General features: G+C 42.1%; 1 protein-coding gene across 1 annotated transcript in view; it reads left to right on the forward strand.

Moving 5' to 3' along the window:
• The first annotated feature begins 2,950 nt into the window (after positions 1–2,950).
• The window catches only part of NMD3 (NMD3 ribosome export adaptor), a 121,882-nt gene continuing 101,910 nt past the window's right edge, over positions 2,951–22,922 (forward strand). The window contains exons 1-4 of the mRNA XM_082248887.1: positions 2,951–3,114; positions 7,774–7,833; positions 12,101–12,235; positions 16,549–16,645. Coding sequence (XP_082105013.1) covers positions 7,790–7,833; positions 12,101–12,235; positions 16,549–16,645 — 276 coding nt within the window. The 5' untranslated portion in view covers positions 2,951–3,114; positions 7,774–7,789. The remainder of the gene's footprint in view (positions 3,115–7,773; positions 7,834–12,100; positions 12,236–16,548; positions 16,646–22,922) is intronic.

A 22,922-nucleotide genomic window follows, 5' to 3' on the forward strand; every position in this document is an offset into this window, starting at 1 on the left:
GTGTTTAGCTGAAGCCATTTATTATCAATCAGCTGTGTTTACTCTTTTTAAATCATAATGACAACAGAAACTACCCAAATGACCCTGATCAAAAGTTTACAAATTATGTATCTCAATACAGAGCACTGTCATTTCTGTCTGCTGCTTTGTTCCTCTGCTATTAGCTTGAATCCCTTCTGACAGGTTTCCCCTGACACTATGAGAAAAAAGGTGACAGGGGAGGGAGCTCCAGCACACAACATACGATTGATAGCCTCAGCTCTGTTTCTGTGTAAAGTGGGGGTGTATCCCTTCACTCCAATCAGCTCTCACTGAGCTCTGCAGAGTGCAACTTCAGCTACCCACCCCTGCTTTCTGAAAGCTCAGACAAGCTGCATAAAATTGGAACGGATAAACGGATGTAGACGTTGAACGGATGTAGAAAAGGCTGCAGATAAACAGGTAAACCTTATGTAGGAGGATTTGTTTAATCTCTGTGTATCACCTGAGGCTAGTCACTTCCCTGGGTGCATGTGAGGGTACACAAACACTTTAAGGGGGAGCCATTAGGGGGCTTAACCATGCATTTTTACTACTCCCAAACACAAGTATGAATATGCCCTTAGTGAGTCACTCAGGACAGGCATACAGGGGATGCCAGAGAGACAACCTGGAATACTTATGTTGATTTTTCACAGATGTCAGCAATGAGGCTATTCAGACCAAATAATACCCCTATACAAGTCAGAGGCATTGCTAGACTTCGGTGAAAAGAAAGGTCATGATGAAGTTCGGTTTTAATTAAAGGAGAAGTACAGCCAAAGCTGGATTGGCTGTACTGCTCTTGTGGATCACAGATCCTTCTGCACTCCTGTGACCTATTTTCAGCAGACAGTGGGCTGAAGCCCGCTGTCAGCTGACATCACAGAGCCAGTCCAGGTTTAGGAAAGATTGCGACAATATGGTTGGGATTCACCCACATGCCTGGACCGCCACCTGGCTCAGCCTCTCAGCAAGCCACTAAGAGCCTGAGCTGGCTGCTCCCGCCCCCTCCATAGCCCAGGACTCCAAAGAACACAGGAGGGGCAGAGCAGACAGCAGTGACTGACAGTCACCAGCTCTCTGCTCCCAGAACACTTAGAACTGAGCGATCGGCGGTGTTTGATCGCTTGGTTCTCAGCCTTAGAGCCAATGGGGGATGGATGCAGCATTGGATCAATGCTGCATCCATATAGCTAAGTATGATTAAATAAAAAAATGCCCTTACTTCTCTTTTAAATTCCTCAATATCCACAAATGATATATATCAACGTTGTATGCACTAAATGTCTTTGCAAACCTAGATATTACCTTGAAAAATTAGCAGTGACACAAACACTGTATAAAGCCTGTGCTAAGAACAGAGCTGTAGGAGGGACCTAGAAGCATCACCACTTGCAGGCTGTCTGCAGAAAAACTATAGGAGGGGGCGGAGACAAGACCAATCACTCTGCACAAGGAGAGAGAGCAGAAGTGACCGGTCTTCATTACTGGAAGCTCCAGTGTTCTGCCCGAAAACTCCAACTTGCCGAGAACTCCAACCATGTCACTTCTGGTGACTCTACACATGGAATAATTGGAGATTTTGACCACTTGTTTTCATAGAACAGGAGCAGCGTATACACTATGATGCACGCTATAACGAGTGGACATTTTTAGCTTGTCCGCTAGTAACCAACAACATGGTGGCGACAACTAGCGGACGGACTAAAGCTGGATACACACTATACAACTTTTGTTGTTCAATTTCCTTTAGATTTACCTTCAACCAGTGGCGGCCCGTCCATACAGGGAGCAGGGGCGCCGCCCCCTAATCCATGCGCCCGGCCTCTAATTTACATGCAGGGCGCTGGACACATGGATTCCAATGGGTCTTTTTTTTTTTTTTTTTAGTAGCACATGATTAGAGTCGGAGGCTCTAATTGGCTTCATAAAGGGTGGGCTAGGGGCGCAGAGCACTGCACGCAAAGCCCACCCAGTTGTGTGACATTAGTGAATTAATATTCGCTAATGTCTCCCTGTTTCTCGACCAATCAGGAAGCAGGTCCTGAGTCCCGATTGGCCTAGAGTCCTAACTCCTCATTGGCCAGGAGGAGAATCGACTGCCAGGATTCCGGAGGAGATGCAGGGGTGAAGATGAAACCTGCATGGGGTAAGTGCAGGGGCAAAACAGGCGATTGATCAATCGAGCGATAGGGGGGGGGGGCTGTGAGCTGCCCCCCCCAAGTAAATTAAGCACCAGCCGCCACTGCCTTCAACTATGTAGTGCAAGGGCCTGCCTGATTGCATACAAATTGAAAGTGTTTAGGTTTGACCTCATATTATATGGTTTTGGTAAATCTAAAGGAAAAAGTCTAAAGGAAATTGTATAGTGTGTGTCCAGCTTTACAATGTCCACTCATTATAGCGTGTTACCGGAGTGTATAGGCTGCCGGTGTTCTGGGAAAACACCAAGTAGTGGAAATCTTCAATTTTTCCTGGTGTAGAGTCACCGGAAGTGACGTGGTTGGAGTTTTCGACAGAACACCGCCACAGAGGGAAAGTCTCATACTGGATCACCGCACAGATCTGGAATAAAATGCATAAAGTGCACCAAGATTCAAGGAAGGATACACATGGTTCTATGGTTCTTGTATTTAGACCATATCTGCTTGTTCCAGAGTTCAGCAGGTAAAGACTCCCTCACATAAAGGGGTCCTCCTCCCAAAGCAATGACAATTGCAGCCAGCACGCTCTGTGACACCCTCATTCCAAACAAGGACTGCAAACCTTTACACTTCAATGGAGCCCACACGCCCCCAGGTGGGCCAGGTATGTCACAGTTCCCTTAACTGAAACATTTACGTGTCTTTCCATCTTTAACACCTATCACTGACACATTAGGAATTATCCCATACCAATGTAATAGTGACATGTTTCCTACAGGCGCTTCCCTGCACGCAACTCGTGCAGGCAGTACTCAGGGCAGCCTCTGCGTGGGTCCTCGGGATGGTGACGTCATGCGGAAGTTAGTGTCCTGCCACATGGTACCGATGTGAGAGTCGCTGTGTTGTGATCGGGCTGCTATCTTTGTGTTCATGGTGACACCCGCCGGAGGTGAGTGTACAGGTGAGACTGGATGGGTGCTTCTGGTCATTAAAGTTTATTCTTTACATGTTTGGTGGGGCAGGCTGTCTTCTCACCTACACCGCATTGACAACCAGTCACATTCTTCTCACAGGGGACAGAGGACTGGAAGGGCTATCTACAATAGAAAAACTGCAGTGGCACTAAAAGTCCCAGCTTGGCAGTAAGATAAAGAGACCCTATCACAGCCACAGTGCATGCCTGTAAGAGTAACACCAAGAGCAGGGGCCTCCAAACTATGGCCCTCCAGTTGTTCAGGAACTACCATTCCCATCATGCCTAGTCATTACATGCCTAGTCCTAGTTTTACAATGCCTCATGGGATGTGTAGTTCTCCAACAGCTGGAGGGTTGTAGTTTTGGAAATTCCTGACCTAGAGGGAGGCACACACAATGATCCCAGCACTGTTACCTGATACATAGGTATGCATAGCTCCCAACTGTCCCTGATTTGGAAAAAATGTCCCTCTTTCCTCATTTGTCCCCCATTTTAGTCCGATCTATGTAGTTGTACACAAAATGCACTCTTTATTCTTTAACCACTTAAGCCCCGAAACATTTGGCTGCTCAAAGACCAGGGCCTATTTTGCAATTCGGCACTGCGTGAATTTAACGGACAATTGCGCGGTCGTGCGACGCTGTACCCAAATTAAATTGACGTCCCTTTTTCCCCCACAAACAGAGCTTTCTTTTGGTGGTATTTGATCACCTATGCGATATTTATTTTTTGAGCTATAAACAAAAAAAAAAAGCGACAATTTAAAAAAAATACTATTTTTCACTTTTTTTTATATGAAATTCCCCCCATTAATATGTAAAAATCACATTTTAGGACAATTTGTTTTCTGCTACATATTTTTGGTGAAAAAAATCACAAGCGTATTTTAATTGGTTTGCGCACAAGTTATTGCGCTTACTAACTAAGGGAAAGATTTCTGTAATTTTTGTTGTTGGTTTTTTTTTTTTTTTTTTAGTATTGGCGGCGATCTGCGATATTTTTTTTTTTTTTTTGAGGGACTGCGACTTTGCGGCGGACAGATCGGACCCTTGACTGACATTTTTGGCACTTTTGGGGTTACCGGTGACATTACTACAGTAATCAGTGCTATACATATGCACTGTTACTGTAAAAATTACACTGGGAGAGAAGGGGCTAACTTTATTAGACATCCAGGGGTTAAGTGTGTCCCTAGGGGCGTGCTTCTAACTGTAAAGGGGTGTGGCTTTTGATGTAATCACAGAGACATACGATCCTACATAGCAGGATCGTATGATCTCTGCAGTTAGATCAGGGAGAATGACAGGCGGCTTTGTTTACATTAGCCGCCTGCCTTTCTCCCTCTCCACAGGGAGATCGCGAGTGACTGCGGACATCAGAGCTGTCGGTCACTCGCGCTGGGATGGCAGTGAACGAACCGGGGTGGGAGCGCGCATCTGGCGGCGCACGCTCGCCCCCTATTGGCTCACGGGCGAGTGACGTACCCATACGTCACTTTGCCCAGGGGGGCTGTCGGCAAGTGGTTAAAAAGTGTTTCACAGTGCTAAACCTTTCATCCCGTTTCTAAATTGCTGCATTTGTACATTTTAAAAGCCAGTGCAATGGTAAAAAAAGCACTTGTGGGTTTACCTAATTTTTTTTCTTTTTTCTTTTTAGAATTCTCCTTTAACCGCTTGCCGACCGCTGCACGACTATTTACTGCGGCGGTCAGCCCCTCACAGGCAAAGCAACGTAGGACTACGTCGCTAGCCTGTGAGGGTCTAGGGAGCGAGTGCGCGCCCCCGGACCCCCCCCCCCCCCCCCGCGCGTGTGACCGGCGGACCCGATGTAAACAAGCCGCCTGTCATTCTTCCCTGTGTAGGAATAGTGATCATACGGTTCTACTATGTAGGACCGTTGATTACTGTTCCTACACCTCAAGCCACAGCCAATCACAGTTAGAATCACGCCCCTAGGGACACACACAACCCCTCCCTCTCACAAAAAGTTAACCCCTTCACTGCCAGTGTAATTTTACAGTAACAGTGCATATGTATAGCATTGATTACTGTAGAAATGTCACTGGTAACCCCAAAAGTGTCAGTCAAGGGTCCGATCTGTCTGCCGCAATGTCACAGTACCGCAAAAAAATCGCAGATCGCCGCCATTACGCGTTAAAAAAAAAAAACAACAAAAATGACAAAAATCTTTCCCTTTGTTAGTAAACGCGATAACTTTTACGCAAACCAAACAAAATACGCTTTTTGCGATTTTTTTTTTTTTTTTTTTTTTTTACCAAACATATGTAGCATAAAACAAATTGGCCGAAAATGTTAAAAAATTTGTATTATTACATTTTTTTTTTTTTGGGGAATTTCATATAAAAAAAAATTTGAAAAATATTGTTATTTTTGCAAAATTGACGCTCTTTTTTTGTTTATAGCACATGATCAAAAAATCGCACAGGTGATCAAATACCACCAAAAGAAAGCTCTGTTTGTGGGGAAAAAAGGACGTCAAATTAGTTTAGGTACAGCGTCGCACGACCGCGCAATTGTCCGTTAAAGTCATGCAGTGCCGAATCGCAAAATAGGCCCTGGTCTGGAAGGGGGTAAAATCTTCCGGGGCTTAAGTGGTTAAGGGGGTGTGTCCTATGCCCAGATATTATTGCTAATAGGCGTCCCTCGTTTCCATCTCAAAAAGTTGGGCGGTATGGCATAGCTCCCAACTGTCCCTGATTTGAAACAAATTCCATCTTATCTCCTAATTTTGGTCTGATTTATATAGTTGTATATAAATTATAAAATGCACTTTTTATCTTTCAAAGAGAATTTCCCAGTGCTAAACCTTTCATCCAGTTTCTAGATTGCAGCATTTGTAAATTTTAAAAAGCCAGTATAAAGGAATAGTAGTGGTAAAAAGAGCACTCAATCATTTTTTCTTGTATGATTCTCCTTGAAGGGGGTGTGGCAGGGGGTGTGTCCTATGCCTACATACTTTTGCGAATAGGTGTCCCTCATTCCCAACTCAAAAAGTTGTAAGGTGTGATATTGTGATCTGCTGTTTTCTGTAAAAATCCTGAGCACTTGATGAAGCATTGCAGAAGCAGGGGTCGCCATCATGTCTCAATGATCAATAGATCTACAGATATCGTCAGCTGAATTCATATCCAGATCTTGGCCAGGAATACATTCAGGTGTGTTTGGACTGTCTGAATCTGCCAGAAAGCTGTCAAAGTAGATAGCCAATCAAAGGCAGCAGGGCATTCCCGGGTCCCACAACTGTAAATATGTATTCCCCCTTTGTGCATGTGCTGGAAATACTTCGCTGACTGTGATTGGCTGCCTGCTTTGACAGCTTCCTGGCAGGTTTGGACTCTTGTCTGAACCTGTCTGAGCTCATCCCTAATCTCAACTAAGCAGCCCATAGATAATCCAATTTTCTTTCCTTTCACTATGAGAGGAAGGAAAGAAAACCACTCAATTCCGATATCAACAGTCAGTGTTGATGGGGGAGTGCCTCCCACAGCACTTTTGTGCTTTGTGGTAGGGGAGGGGAGGAGCGGGAATCCCTCCAGGATGGCAGAACACAATGATTACTGCTAGTGGCTATAGCCACTGGTTTTGAAACCAAACTCCAGGCACAATACTTTCATTTTAAATCTTATTCTTAGCCACAAAGAATATAATTCTACTTTGTGTGCAACCAATTCCTTGGCAAACCTAGACATTACCTTGTCTAGCAAGTACTGACATTCTGCTGTACATAGATTGTGCAGAGATGTGGGATGTACCAGCTGGCCCCATACAATAGACTGCCTGCAGAAAAACTACAGGGGGGGGGTGCAGATAAAGACCAGTCTCCCTGCACAAGGACAGAGCAGCACAGACTATAGTTTATATTACAGGAAGCTCCTGCACAGAGGCAAATTTTTACACTGAATGACTGCACAGATCTAGAAGAAATACACAAAGCTCACAAAAAATCAAGTAGAATATACGGCAATTGTACTTAGACAATATTTTCTTATCCCGGATGTTCAACTTTATTAATTCGATAATTGCTAATTTACCTTCTTTTCTGATCTTTTTTTGTCCATCACTTGTGACAACTGGGCACTGCAAAGGTTAATAGAGAGATGAGCTCTGCTGTAGCGTGTATCATTACATACACAGATCTTCTTCACAATGTGTAAAATCTGTGAACCTATCCATCTCTATTCACCATGGAATAGGGAATAATCCATTCCACGTATGCTCCCTTTATTTATTTATTTATTTATTTATTTTCTGCTGCAATGGGGAGGTCAGGGTTGATCCCAGCGGTTAAAGTAAGTATGGGCAGTTCATTGAAGAAGGCGGCCATGATTAACATATGATGTTACTGGTGTCTTAACAATTAAAAAAAATTGTATTAAGGTGTCTATAAATGTTTTTTTTTTTTTTTACCCAAGATTCACTCAACTCTTGCTCAATATTCACACAATTTTCCAATTGGATTATTTTGGAAACCATGTGAATCCTGGGTGAAGGTTGTGTGAATCTTGAGTGAAAACCATTTATAAAATATTTGTTTCCTGACAAACAATGTTACAGAAGTTAAAATGCTGTCTATTGCTGACTTTTTCCCTGTGTTTTTTTTTTTTAATTCTAGATATATAGTCGTGAAAATGGAGTACATGAAGGGGCCAGCAACCACCAGCCAAGGCAACATGTAAGCAGTTTAATTTGGGAAAATGTAAATCTTATAGCTGAACTTATGTTCGATTTAAAAAAAGACCCAAATGAATGCAGCTCTGTGTTAATCAATACATTATTAAATGGATTTTTGTAAATGCCAGAGCTGAAAGAGTCTGCTTTTGACCTGGAGCCTGCCAGTTGCAATCTACTGTCTAGCAGCAGGTTGTGCAGCAGTGCACATGCACTAACAAACGACTTGCAAGTAGGAGGAGAGCTGAGTGGGAGAGAAACGTGTTCATCAGTATGCTGCATCTTTTTTCTCTCCAGTCCTACACTGTGCAAGGACAAGACTTAGAAGTGCTACTTAAAGTGACATTAAAGGTTCATACACACACACATATATATATACATACATACATACATACATACATACATACATACACATTTTTAAATAACAAACATGTCATACTTACCTGCTCTGTGTAAGGGGTTTGCACTGAGCAGCCCTGATCCTCCTCTTTATGGGTCCCCCACAACAGGCGCCCTTGGCTCCTCCTTTTCAGCCATTGCCCCCAATAGCAAGCCGCTTGCTCTGGGGGCACTGGTGCATGCTTGCTCCTGAGCCCCACTCAGTGCATCCATAAGACACACAGAACCGGAGCTCAGCTCTGCCCCTCGCTCTCCTCATTGGCTCACTGTCTGTGATTGACCGTAACAAGAGCCAGTGGCTCCTGCTGATGTCTTAACCAATGACGAATGAGAGACCCAGGAGAAGCTCAGCTCTTGTGCACATTGCCGGATCGAGAGAGCGCTCAGGAGACTATTAGTATTAGGAGGGGTCACTGCACACAAGGTTTTTTTTAACCTTGAGCCTTTAACACCTCTAAAGTGTATCTAAACCCAAAAACAATGTAATCCACTGCAACTTACAATTCTTAGATAATGTGGCTGCATTTATTTTCCTTTTTAGGCTTTTTTCTATTTATTTTTATCTGGGGATCCTGCCAGAAAGTATTTATGTATTCATTTTTTAAACAAACCAAACTGTCCAGACAAAGTGGCAGTTAGAGGGTTTAGACAAACTATTTAACCACTTGCCTTTTACCTAATTTCTGCCCACGCCAATTTTCAGGTTTCAGTGTTGTTGCACTTTGAAAGACAAGTGTCATGGAACACAGAGCTTTCTTTTTTTTGCGCTATTTATTCATCATTTCAGGCGGACAGATTGGACACTTAACTCACATTTTTGACACTTTTGGGGGGACCAGTGACATTACTACAGTAATCAGTGCTAAAAATATGCACTGTTACTTTACTATTGACACTGGTCGGGAAGGGGTTAACACCAGGGGCAATCAAATGGTTAAATATGAGACTAGGGGGTGTTTTCTAAATGTGTGTGGGATGGGCTTATGGAATGAACGCAGGGACTTGTGTTCCTAAATAGGAGGATCACAGGCTCCCTGTGTTCATTGCTGACAGAACAGCGGTCTGCTGTATTTCCAACGGCAGACCACCGTTCTGTCTCCACAGGGGAGCGATCGCGGGTGCCCGGTGGCAATCGTGGCTGACGGACCAACGGATCAACTCCCCCGATGGTGAATGGGTGAGCACGCTTCCCTACTAGCGGTCCCTGTATGTTGTTTCACGGGACAGAGCCAACCTTCCGCAGTATATGTACTGCTGGCTGTCTGCAAGTGGTTAAACGTGGTTACATTAGTCCAGCTTGGACCAATGTAACTGTGTATACCTTACCTGGCCGATGTCCCTGGGATCTGGAAATCACTGAAACAGACACCACTACCCCAGTAATCTCCACTTGCTTCCAGGTCCCATGCTGAGCAGCTGAGCACCCACAAGGTGGGGAGGCAGGACAGGGATGTCATACCATACTCCCCATCTCATCCAATCATTGAATACTTTGCATTCATTCAGAAAATGCACAGCGTTCTCTGAATGGCGCCAGTGCAGAGCAACCGACCTGCTGTGCTCACAGTGCAGCAGAGCAGCCACTTAGCGTTGGACCTGGAAGCAGGTATTGTATATACAGATGTATGTTGGCCTAAGCTTGACCAAAGCAACTGTGTACAACATACTGATGTGTGGAATTCTTCTTCAACATTGACAGGTGTTTACAATGATCAGCTTTTAGTAATTTTATTTAAAACCTTTATCCCAAATATAAAAAAAAAAAACAAATGTTGCTGCAACTGCTTTATAAGTGTTGACTGGAGTTTAACTTTAGTTTGCTAGTCACTTATGTAAAGGCCATTTAAATCTACTAGCTTAGATCTGAGTGAAAGTTTGGCCCCCAGACCCTCTGCTCGCAGCCTCTTGGAACACGTCACAGGTCTCAGAAGGCTGCGGGACCATTCACAAAACAAAACGCAGCAGAAGCCAGCTATGAAGCCGCAGGGAGTCACAACTGGCTTCCCACACTAAACATGCCAGCATTGGGGACCTGAAGAGCTGGCCCGGGTGAGAAGTACGCTAGATCCCTGGACAGGTAAGTGTCTTTTTTATCAAAAGTCAGCAGCTACAAAAAAGTCAGCAGCTACAGCATTTGTAGTTGCTGACTTTTATTTTTTTGTTGCTAGGGTGAAGATCCCCGTTAAAGTTTTTAAATATTCTTAAGATGTAAAAGGGCTTTAATACAAACCCTCACTGACTCCTTTAGCTGCATGTAGCATACACTTATTTGTTCAAAAATCACAATAAAAACTCTGAAGTCAGTTTCAGTCAGTTACTAACAGCTTACAGCACCTGCTGTGTGTTTACATTTGAAGTCTTCCAAGATTCTGAGAGAAAGTAAAAAGGAAAGGGATTTCAAATTCAGTGTTTCTACTGTTCGTAGAGTTGCGTTTATCCGCAATGTTTATAGATACAGTGGTTAATTAGGGCTTGTTTCAGCGCCGGATCACACTGCAGCGACGCTACTTCGCAGCGCGCCGCGACCTCGGAGCGGCCGCCACGGACTTCATAACATTGAAGTCTATGGCGGACGCCCCAAAGAAGCTCAGGACCCTTTTTCTAGGTCGGAGCGACTTGTGTCACTCCTATTAGAACGGGTCCGCAGCTTCCCTATGGGAGGCGACCTGCGGCGACCTGTGAGGCGACCAGGTCGCCCTAGTGTGAACCGACACTAAAAGGGATTTTATTGCTTGTTTAGAATATGTAAATACTTTATTGTGCATAGTCCAGGCATAGGTTCAGTTTTTAAGAATTACAAATTTGAAAACATTCTAGAAACAGGTTTCTAAACCAAGCATTTTGATATGGAGATCTGCTAGGGTCTTAGCTTTTCTTGGCACAGCCCTTAAAGTATAACTAAGCCAAAATGTTTTTCTTAGTTTTGAATAGAGTGGAGAAGAATTAGAACCCCTGTCAGGTTTTATTGCTGTCTGTGTCCCCGTTAGGGAGATTCACCCTCTCTATTCTATTCATGTTTACTATTATAATTGAATGTGAAAGTAAAAGAAAATCCCATTTTTTTGGGTTGCCCCCAGAAAAGTAATCAAGTATAAATCTTCCAATGGGGACTAGTTCTGGTGACCTGGTGGTCCCCAACAATTTCCCTTAATTTGCAGGGATTTCTTCTCACTTGAGACACAGATGGTGAAAAAAATTTGACTGCGGTTATAACCCTCGCTTAGGCCCCTTTTACACTTGTGCGACTTGTCCTACAATTTGGGACTGTAAAGTCGCATAACAAGTCGTACTCCATGATTTCCAATGAGTACCATTCATATCTGTACGGCTTCAAGTCGCAACAACTTCAAAGTAGTCCCTGCACTACTTTGGGCTGATTTTCAATGTGTTTTTAGGTCCATAGACATAGGCATTGCTTCAAGTATAGTCAAAATCGTCGCAAAAAATTGCGGAAAAATCCCGTGACCTTTAGGTCACATAAGTGTAAAAGGGAGCCTAAAGCTGGATACATACTATACAACTTTTGTTGGTAGATTTCCTTTAGATTTATTTACCTTCAACTATGTAGTATAAGGGCCTGCCCGATTGCATACAAATTGAAAGTGTTTAGGTTTGACTTCATATTATATGGTTTTGGTAAATCTAAAGGAAAAAATCTAAAGAAAATTGTATAGTGTGTATCCAGCTTAACTCTATCCAAAATGAAAAGAACAGTTTTGCCCGTAGTTCTACTTTAAGTCAACTGCAGAGGTTCCCTGAGATAAAATGCTGAGGCCTGCACCTATTAGTTGAAACATTTAGAAAAAAAGAAAAGCTTGAAGCTGTATAATAATCTAGATTGCATTATTATAATTTTATTTTTATTTTTTTAGTCTGTGTTGTCAGTGTGGCATTCCAATCCCACCAAACCCTGCGAACATGTGTGTAGCATGTCTAAGGACACAAGTTGACATTAGTGAAGGAATTCCAAAGCAAGTTTCTGTGCATTTCTGCAAGCAGTGTGAACGGTAAGACGCGAAACATTTCTATTTGCCTGTCTTTGCTTTATATTGATTGTAAAGTGAATTTGAAAAATCTTTCCATTTTTTAGATTAGGTCATTCTTTAGAAACATTTTTAAAACCTATAAATCCTTGAACATTGATTTGTAATTGTCAAAACAGTCCTGAACTTTAAAGCTGTATTAAATCCATACATTTCATCTTGGCAGTCTTCAAACCTGGTGACTTCCTTAGTTTTCTTTTTTTTTTTATTTTATTTTATCCCTTTATCCTGTCTTAAAGGATCACCTCTGTTAAAAAAAAAAAATGCACATCTTTTTGCAGGTAAAAAAAAAAAAAAAAAAACAGCATTTATTAATTTCTTCACTATGAGCCTGCAAAGCATTGCCCCTGCAATCTGATTGTGGTGTGCAGGGTTGCGCATTGCACTGGGTCTTTTTTTTTTTTTACAAACTAGTTTAGTGTAGCTCTGTCGGCTGGAGTGCCATGACCCGCGCTATGCTGGAATAAAAGTACTTTTTTCTTTTTCTTTTTCTTTCAGCGCACACACCGCAACACTGTGGTGTGAACTGGCCACACCAGAGACAAGGCATTTTGCCCTATCTTGCAGTGGGCTAGGGGTGGCACTGCACTGGAAAAACAGTGGTCTTAATGCAATCCCACTGCACCCGGTGTGAGTGGACTCTAATTGAGGCATGAAACAAACTCACAGATTTAGAGACCTAGATACACCTGGGTTGCTTGAGTAATTTTCATAGTTTAAAGAACACGGCAGCTGTGCATTGTTGCCATCCAAAAAATTGAACATTCTATTTTATTAATAGTTTTTAAAATTGTTTTCTTAAAAAGCACTAATTAGAGTCAGTTGTATTGATGGATGAGGGCAAATCGCTCCAGTTCTTAGAGCAAGCACTGATACTTTAATGGTGAAATCCCTGGCAGTTCTGGCAAAGCAATGACATTTCTGGGTAGTGTAGATTTGTCTTTTTGTACGTGGAATTTGCTTGTTCTGCACACAGTGCTCCTAGCTATTGCAGTCATTTTGGGATCACTGTGACCTGTACACCTACCAACCAATGCCTGCTTCTCTTTCACAATATACTAGGAGTTCTGCAATCTTCCTTCATCTGCAGTCTGTAGCTGTATACTATGCTTTTTTTTTTTTTTTCCTCCTTTCTGGCTTTAATAACATGTGAAATTGTCATCAGCCATCATGGGGTTGTGTGTGTGAGGTCTGTTGTCTTTTCAGCCTAAATGAATGTGGGATTTACAATACCAAGGAAGGGAATGTTCGTTCACTGTTTTTGTTTGGAAAATTCTTGAATTTGGCTGTAGCGAGGGTGTTGTTTTTTTTTTTTACAACAGCATAAACAATGCCATGAAAAAACAGGAAAAGTAAAGGGTGGAGCAGCTGCACTGATTTGCAAAGTGGCATAAGTTAGCCCTACATTCATTATATAGTGAGCACTAAATGCCTACATTAAAGTAGAAGTCCGGTCAAAACCTACGCTTACACCTACTCTCACCCCCATTCTAAGTCCTATGTTAACTACCCTGTAAAATTAAGATGTGTATTCTTGCCTAATCCAAGGGCAGTCAGGTCTGGTCATGTGATCAGGTCTCAGCGCCAGCATCAGGGGAGAGGAAGGACAATGGATGGCACATAGTAAGTATATGGATAGTTTCCCCCACCTAGGCGCTGCAGCCATTGCTACTGCTTTTTCCTCTCCCTTGAAGCCAGCTGCTGGGGAGATCATGTGAGCAGACAAGAGAGCCCTTATGTTATGCAAGTATAGACCTCTTTCCTTTACACAGTAATTACCGTGTGGGGTTTACTGCTACAGGACTGCAGCTACGCGCCAGGTCACGTGTGTGTGTGTGTGTGTATATATATATATGTGTATATATATATGTGTGTATATATATATGTATATGTGTGTGTGTGTGTGTGTGTATATGTATATGTGTATATATATAATATTATAGGATATGTGTGTGACCCTGCAGGGGGCACATGCACTTGATGTAAAAGTAGTTATAGTAACGCAGTGCTGTATTGCAAAAGTGGCCTGAGGTAAATATTCTGGAGGTCAAGTGGTTAAAGTGGAGTTCCACCCATTTTTAATAAATTGGATTACATAGATGTATGTAATCCCCTTTAAAACGACTTTTACCAATGGATTTTTTTTTTTTTTTGCTAGTAAATACCTGATTTTCTGCTTTATTTATCCTCTTCTCACTTCCGGGTCCGGTCGGCGATTGCGTCATTCGGCGTTTCGCAGTGTGTGTTGGGATGTATCTCAGGGCATGAAATCTCGCATTATTACACAGGAGATGCGCTGCACTGCGTGCTCTGCCCGGCCTCCTCTCAGTGAGCTGTACTGTATGTATTGTATTGAGGCTGCGCTCCGCCCTGCCTCCGCCCCGCCTCCTCTCAGTGAGGATATAATGCTTTCAGTCCTCGCTCACTGAGAGGAGGCGGGGCGGAGCACAGCCTCAATACAATACATACAGTACAGCTCACTGAGAGGAGGCGGGGCAGAACACACAGTGCAGCTCATCTCCTGTGTAATAATGTGAAATTTCATGCCCTGAGATGCATCCCAGCACACACTGCGAATCGCTGAATGACGTAATCGCCGACCAGACCCGGAAGTGAGAAGAGGATAAATAAAGCAGAAAATCAGGTATTTACTAGCAACAAAAAAAAAAAATTTCCATTGGTAAAAGTCGTTTTAAAGGGGATTACATACAACTAAAGTCACTAAAATGGGTGGAACTCCACTTTAAGCTTAGTTAGGTTTTGGCTGGACTTTTACTTTAGATCTTTACAGTGAACACAAGATACCTGCAAATTACAGTGAAAGGAAAGCCAAGGTGTAATGTGCGTTTGTTGAGCTGGCCATAGTCGTTGTTTGGCTACTTATGATGAAACCCCTGTGCATGTACAGTGTAGTTGCATTCTCCTGCAAACCGACTCCTGCTATTGGCTTTTTACAGATGCCAGACTATTTTCTGTGCATTATTGCAGACTGTATAAATAAAAATGATGGTAAAGGAGTTTTTGTCAGAAGACAAATACATTGTCTCTTCTAACAAAAGTCGCTACCTTCTAGCAATTTTGTTTCTAAATGTTAGGTCTGCTTTAACAAATTATTTCCTGCTTCTCTGAAAAGAGAAAATTAGGCAGAAGGCATAAGGATGACAACTTGGTCACTGTTCTTATCCCAATCTGCTGGTCTAACACTGTTCTCTTTCCTCCTGGCAGCAAGATCCCAGTGTTTGATATCCAATAGTAGTAGTATAGCCTGGTTTGCTCACAGTGCTACTGTACAGAGGGTTTCAGGGATAAAAAATGTAAAGATATTTTATTTACTTAATCTAGCTGATTTCTTAATGAATGCATAACTAGCTTAAACACGAATCCGTTATATCTGCCTGGAGCTCACAAAGAGAGTGTAATTGCACTGAACTGCTGGGAGTTCCCACTAGTTGATAATCTAATACCGACATTAAAATATAGAAGATATAGTAAAGAATTTAAAATTCAGAATCCAGAAGATATGGTTCTGGAGCTCTAATGCTGAACATTCTGGTCTTGGCTACTTCAGCTGCAGAGTTGCATACAGCTTGTGTGCCCGTCCCTCTCCCCTTCTGCTCATTCACAGGACCTGTTGTATTTTGACAACTCCTTCACAAAATACAAAGGCTTCTGTGAATGTGCAGCAGAGGGTGGGGGGCAGAAATGATTTGTGTGAGGGCATGCACTTTGGGGCTCTGAGAGGAGAGATTATATCTTCCTATCCTCCAGGAGTGCTGCTATAAAACGGTCAGATTTAAATCAGAGATAGGTCTGCAAGGTAGCATGCACATCGTTGGACATTTATTAAACAGGCTGAATTCTTGGAGTTTAGCTTAAAACAGATGTTCACTGTATCTGAACACCACAAACCAAAAACACTTTTTATTATTTAAAGCAAACTCTCCTATCTATCCATGTCTCCATGCTTTTTGTTTGAGAAATCACTTTGAACAACAGCCTCCTAGCATTTCTAACTGGCTATCTTAAGTAAGAGCAGATTATTCATGTAGCATTTACTTCCTGGAATCCATCTGCCCTTAGCTCAGGTGTGCATGCAGGAGAGTGTGCTTAGCTGAGAAAACCCCTCCTCCTCTCCTGAAGACTCCTGGGATGTATGACATTATTTGCCTAGGCAAGAAACCTGGAAGTAACGGAACATTTTGCTATATGACTACTTGATTTGTAGCTGGTGATGTAATTGTATGTATTTTGGATTTCACTTTTTTTTTTTTTTTAAGATATCTGCAGCCACCTGGTACATGGATTCAGTGTGCATTGGAGTCCAGAGAGTTGCTTACGTTATGCCTGAAAAAACTGAAGTCTTCATTGAGCAAGGTATGATTTAGAGTGGGCTGAAGGGTATTCTAAGCTATTGCGTAGGTTTTAGACCATCTTGGGTGCTATTTTACAACTTATTTAGGATTTTCTCCAATACCTCCAGTTCATTTTTTATGTTTTTCTGATGTGGGTTTTTAACAGTCCTGAATCCACCTTAAATCCATCTTAAAAGTATGTGTTGTGGTTCTCTTCAAAGATAATATATACTCTCCCTCTCCCTCCAATATTAGTGAGGGAAGTAGTTTGTCTGGAACAGCTTGGTCCAACAAAGTATCACTAAAACCTGGAGTTAGTCTTTTGCATAAACTTTTAAAGCGTGTTTTCCATTTTGTAGTCAACTGTTACAAATCCCCTCTATGCTTGTTATGTGTTCCTATTTACACAACATATCTTTAAAAAAAAAAAAAAAAAATACATAGGACTCTACATGCAGCTGGCAGACTACTGACACAGTGCATGAACATACAAAGTACCACCCAAGCTTTGAGGTCTTTAATCTAGTTTACAACTGAAAATGAGATCTGCCAGCACAATACAGATGGGGTTATTTATGGTAAAATTGACTCCCCAGCCCCCTCCCTAACATCACATAGAAGGGGAGAGAGTTAAAGCAAATAAGAAGGTAAGCAGCATTTTTAACTGTTTATGCTGTATGAAAGAACATGCCTATAAAAGAATGGCTAAAAAAAATACACTTCACAGGCTGATTTCTCTTTGCTTAGTGCCCAGTTGACAGTTGTCAGACAAAATAGAAATTAGGGGCATGTCTGCACAACAGGGACACGGAAACCTTTAGCTCCCGTTCAGACCGGTGCGACTTGTCCAGCAATTTGACAGGTCCAAATCGCATGACAAGTTGAAGCCTATTGTCAGTAATAGAACTGTTCAAATCAGTGCCGCGCTGACTTTGCAATGAAAAATGCAATGTAATATGGCTATCTGGAGGTGTTCTGTACACAGATGGTGTTCTGTACACAGAATGCCCCTCAGAAATGTAATTTCCTGCTTGTGTGATTGGCTCACTGATTTTCCCATAAGTCTGCACTAAGATACAAATCATATTTTGAGCATCCCCGGCAACAAACATTTCATTTTTGGTGAGCTACTCTCAAAGGGAAATCAGACCCTGCAGACCCTGCCACTTTTCTCATTAGAGCCCTGCAGGTGCAAACCATTTTTCTACAGACCAACTCAAGCACATGGACACAGACAAATAGCAATTTCTTCAGTGTGTGTACATAGGTCATCCAAAGAAGGCTGTTGTGTTTTTTTTTTTTTTTTTTTTCTGCAACAAAAGTGGAGTTACACTTTAAAACCGTTCAGAATAATCTTCTGAATGGGACACAGATGACATTAAAGCACGAAAAAGAGTTGAAACAGTTCCTACTCTGTCCAAAGAGAAAAAAAGGTTTTGGTCTGAGTTGGGCCTTTCATTTTGTTCCAGTCTGCAGAATTGGTGGCTTTTCTGGAGCTTGCATTGAGTACACTGTGAAGTCACAGCTTGGGAGTGTTTCCTGCAACAAACACCGGATCAGAGTGAAGAGCTTAAACCTACTCAGTAACTGCTTCTATTTTCGTGCAGCATGAAACCAAATCCTGTTAGCAACATTAAATGTTTGTTGGTTGAGTCCAAGTATTTCAGACAGACGCATCACAATAAACAAGTAAGCACACAAACAACTCAGAACTTACTATAGTAATCCTAGCATGATGTCCATTTATCCAATGGTGTATTTGCCTACATTATAAAAATTTAGTGGAGCCACGTAACCCCAGACATATTTTTTGTTTAAAGTAGAAAATTGTTTTTTTTCTGCCAGGTATTATATCTGTATTTCTTCACTTCTGTCCCTGTAACACCTATGCAAGAAATGGAGGGGAATGCTGTTGGCACCAGGAGAGGAAGTCATTGGCAGCAATAAACACCTAAAAATGGTTATCTTAATCGTACAAGACACAAAGTTGGGTTATTTGCAGGCTACCTTCAGATGATTGGACACTGGCAAAAACTTGTTTAAATCTGCCCCTTATGCACGCTGATATAGCCCCACCCACTCTGTGAGACTCCAGATTATTAATAGTGTCCTTTTTAGGTGATGGACTTCTCCTCCTTTTTTTTTTTTTTTTTTCTTCCAAAACTTCTATCAACATGTGACTGCTTATTGCTTTGGGCTATCCAGCAGTTTCCTTATCAGTTGGTGTTATGCTTTGAGGACCCTAATTGTACCCCACTGCGTGGGGCCAGCCTATAATGTTAGCTTTGAGCACTGCACTGGATCATGCATCAGGCGCTCACCTTGGCACAAAATTCAATGCATGTTTTAGCCACAGCATGCTATACAGGTCCAGGGCTGTGGTCCATGCATGCTTGCTGTGGTTCCTCCTGCCTTCTGTTGCAGAGACAGTATCACAGCTTCTGGACACACAAAACCCTACTCCCATGTGCATCCATTTGCGTGAATACCCCACCAAGGATCCCCTCATTTATGCAGTGATGGATCACAGGCACAAGAGAGCTTGGACAAAATGCCCAAGGAACGTGTTCTGCTGATGGACTTAGAAGAAAGTCAGAACACCGCATAGGGCAGGGGTATTGAATTTAAAATTCACAGAGGTCCGTTTACTAAAATTTTTTTACAGCAGAGATCGGAATCATGTATTTGATTCTTAATGGCATCTTGAAGCATCAGCAAACACTGCATGTTTTTGTGAGTGCCAAACCAGCTTGGTTGCAGAGCAATAAAATAATAAAAAAAAACAGGTCAGGACCTATTTTTCTACGTTTCTGCTTGTAAGACAGCCCATTGAAATGAACAGGCTGTCTGCATGCAGAACACGGGTAGCAATGATATAAACCTAGTCTCAGATCCTTCATATCACAATCTTGTCATTACAACCGTGTTTTACGCATCCTGCACATCACAACCTCCCCCTCCTAAATCACAGTTCCCTTTATATTGAAATGACCCCTATACATCACGGTCATTTTATATGGGATGTCTGTAGATGCAGGGATTTTAGTGTTAGGGTGGACTTGCACTTTAACTTGGCAGGTCCCTACCACTATCCAGAGCTGTACTGCCTCCATTGTTTTCCTCCCGCCGTCCATGCTGTGCTGTCCTACCGCCGATGTTGGCTCGATGAGGATTTCTGCAGTGAGGGTGGCTGAGCAGGCTCCTAAATGGCGAGACCGCAGCTGGTCCAGATAGAACAGTGACTCAGTCTGGATCTGCACGGAGGTCAGCATTTAGTGATGGCTGGCATAGAGTGATGGCTGTTTCCTTGTCCTGGAGCAATCTGCTATTAAGACACTGTTTCCCACCTCTTACTCTATTTTCCTCTCAGGCACACATCATGAAGCCTGTATGACAACCTCAGATTTTAATCCCACTGTGTTTGAATTCTTCAGACCACTTTTGTCACTTCTAGAACCTTCAGTTTTCAGGTGGCAAAATAGCTACACTTCCTCTCTCCCCTGAGTTGGAATCTCTGTTCAAAGATAAAATGGAGAAGAGTGATGGGAATGCAAATATTGTAGCGGAATATGCAGAGACATTTTCTGAGCCACATGCTATAGATTCTCCACTAATATTTTCTACTAGTCTTCGCCTGATTCTCCTCAGCAAAAGCAAGGCCTAGAGGGACTACAAGTGGCAAAATCAAAAAACTTTTCCCATGTATGCACACATGGAGCATTACATGAGAATTGGCCTAATCCTGAAAGGATACTCTCTACTAAGAAAGCTTTTTGCTGAATTGTATCCTATGGAAAAGGAATGGAAGGAAAAAAAATAGCCTGTTTTGGTAGTAGATCCTGCCATTTCAGTCCTCAATGAAAAAATAAAAAAAGCTATAGTGGTTGTAAAATCCCTTTTACTGTATATACCCAATGAAGTGACTGGTCTCAGGTGATACACAGAGCTTAAACAAATCCTGCTGCATACGTTGTACATGTTTATCTGCAGTCTTCTGTTCTCTACAGCTGTTCTAAGTGCTAAATTATTAAAGCTTGTCTGAGAGTTCAGAAAAAAGAGGGCCGAGAACTGAAGTTGCACTTAGTGAGGAGAGCTCTGCTTGGTGATTGGGGAGAAGGGACACCCTCACCCCCCCTTCGCACAGCATGCAGGAACAGAGCTGAGGCTGTCAGTCGGTTAAAGATCCCTCTGTCACCTTTTTTTTTTTTTTTTTGGTGTCAGGAAGATTTGTTAGAAATTATTCATTCTGATAGCAGGTTCGCGTTCCCGAGCCTTGCACCCCGCGCAAGGTGTTCCCAGCGCAATCGTTTCTTTCCCTGGTAATTAGTTATTTTTTTAGTGATGTAACTCAGTTACTTTTTGTGAGAAGTAACTAATTACTTTTTTTTTAAGTAACATGCGTAACACTGGACTCCAATAACTTTTATACACAAGATGCAGAGGATTGTTGTTTATCAAATTGTTTGAGACTACTTAATGCAAAATTGATAAAAACAAATGTGTGCATGAGTTGGGCTTTACGTCCTAGGAGGTTGAAGTCTTTTTTTTTTTTTTTTTTCCTAAAATGCTTTTAACATTTTAAAATCTTGAATCTGATCTAAGCATCCGATGGCTTGAAACTTGATGCCGTTTGCTCATATCCTATGCCAAGGAAGTGTTATGTTGCTAAATATAAGTTACTCATCCTATCGGAAATTACCACCAATGTCTGTGAATTTATTAGTCTGAAATCTAAGACATGTTCCATTTATACAGATGTGTTCATCTCTATCCAAGCTTTTTGCATGACTAGTTTTGTTATTAAATATTTTTTGAAAGATACTATAAATATAGTCCTAGTAGCAGACAAAGATGATGGGCAAGATATAGACAAAACGCCATTTGCATTAATAATGTGATAAAAATAAGTTTAGTTTGTGAGCTCTAACTTTCTCCTATCCTTGTCCACTTCAAAAGTGACACTTTTTTTTGCTGAATGGATATAAAGACTTAAACATGTACTTTTACATAAGCTCAGTTATTGCCTTTGCCATTTAAAGTATAACTAAAGGCTAAACTTTTTTTCTTTTGGATAGAGTGGTGATAGATTAGAACACCTGTTAGTTCCTATTACTGTCTGTGCCCCCGTTTGGGATATTCACCCTCTGTTTGTCATGTTTACCATTATTGAAGTAAATAAAAATACCAAATTTGAGGTTGTCCCCAAAATAGTGATAAAGGAAAAATCAAAATAGGGAGACTATTTCTTGTGATCCTGGTTTACAACCTGGGATTCCCCAAGTTTGGAGGTATTTTCTATCACTTTCTATTTTGGCTATGGGACAGGAAGTGAAGGGAAATCTCCCCAATGGGGCACAGATGGCAAAAATAAACCATACAGGGTTATAGCCCTCCCTTACCTCTTTCCAAAATGAAAAAAAGAGGTTTTTCCTACAGTTCTACTTTAAACTGACTATGATGTTCACTAAAAACTGAACTCCAGGAAAACCACTAAATACATATTATTGTATACATATCTATTTTACCTTCCGTGGGATTCACACAGACCGGTGACTAACGTCTTGTCCTTTGCTCATACTCTGTGACTGGACAGTGAAGTTGAAGTAGCTTACTGAGGAGTTCATCTACGTCACTCTGCTCTTTCCTCTGTCAGCATGTTTCTTGTTAACATGGTTGTATAGCATTTATGCCATGAATGGGCCACCGCAATGCTAGCCAATCGTTAACATTCCCGATATGCCCCAAAAGCTCAAATCTATCTTTTTTTTTTTTAATGCTTCTTCTCCCCATCTGGTGACCACAGTCCTTAATGCACATGCCCACCAGCTGCTCTGTTTTTGCAAGTGATCTGGATTCGTCATTCATGAGAAGGGATGTCATAGGAGGGGAGATGAGAGGCGGGACTGAGTGGGGCAGAGCGGAGCTGACTGGCTGGAAGATCTGAGACTGACCGCTGCATCAGAGCGTGTGTCATGCATACGTCACAAGAAAAGGAAATGGGTGGGAGAGAGCAGAGCTGGCTTGCTGAGATAATAGGGACCAACAACGGAATAGGGAAGTGTCGGTGTGCAGGAACATTTGGCTGTACAAATCAAACGTTGTTGGTACAAAAGAAGGGAGGTCCTGAATGGCTTGATTAGATAGTTTCTAATCAGCCATTTAGCGAACCTAAAATGCGGATAATACAGTTGTGAATGTCCAAAAGCCTAGAAATCTGTAGAAGATTTTCATTCTTGATTGGAATTTACCTTTAACACATGAGCATTGCAGCACAAATGGGGCAGTCCCTGAAGGCATAC

The sequence above is a fragment of the Pelophylax lessonae genome (genome assembly GCF_965119305.1).
Source record: "Pelophylax lessonae genome assembly, chromosome: 3".
Taxonomy (NCBI): domain Eukaryota; kingdom Metazoa; phylum Chordata; class Amphibia; order Anura; family Ranidae; genus Pelophylax; species Pelophylax lessonae.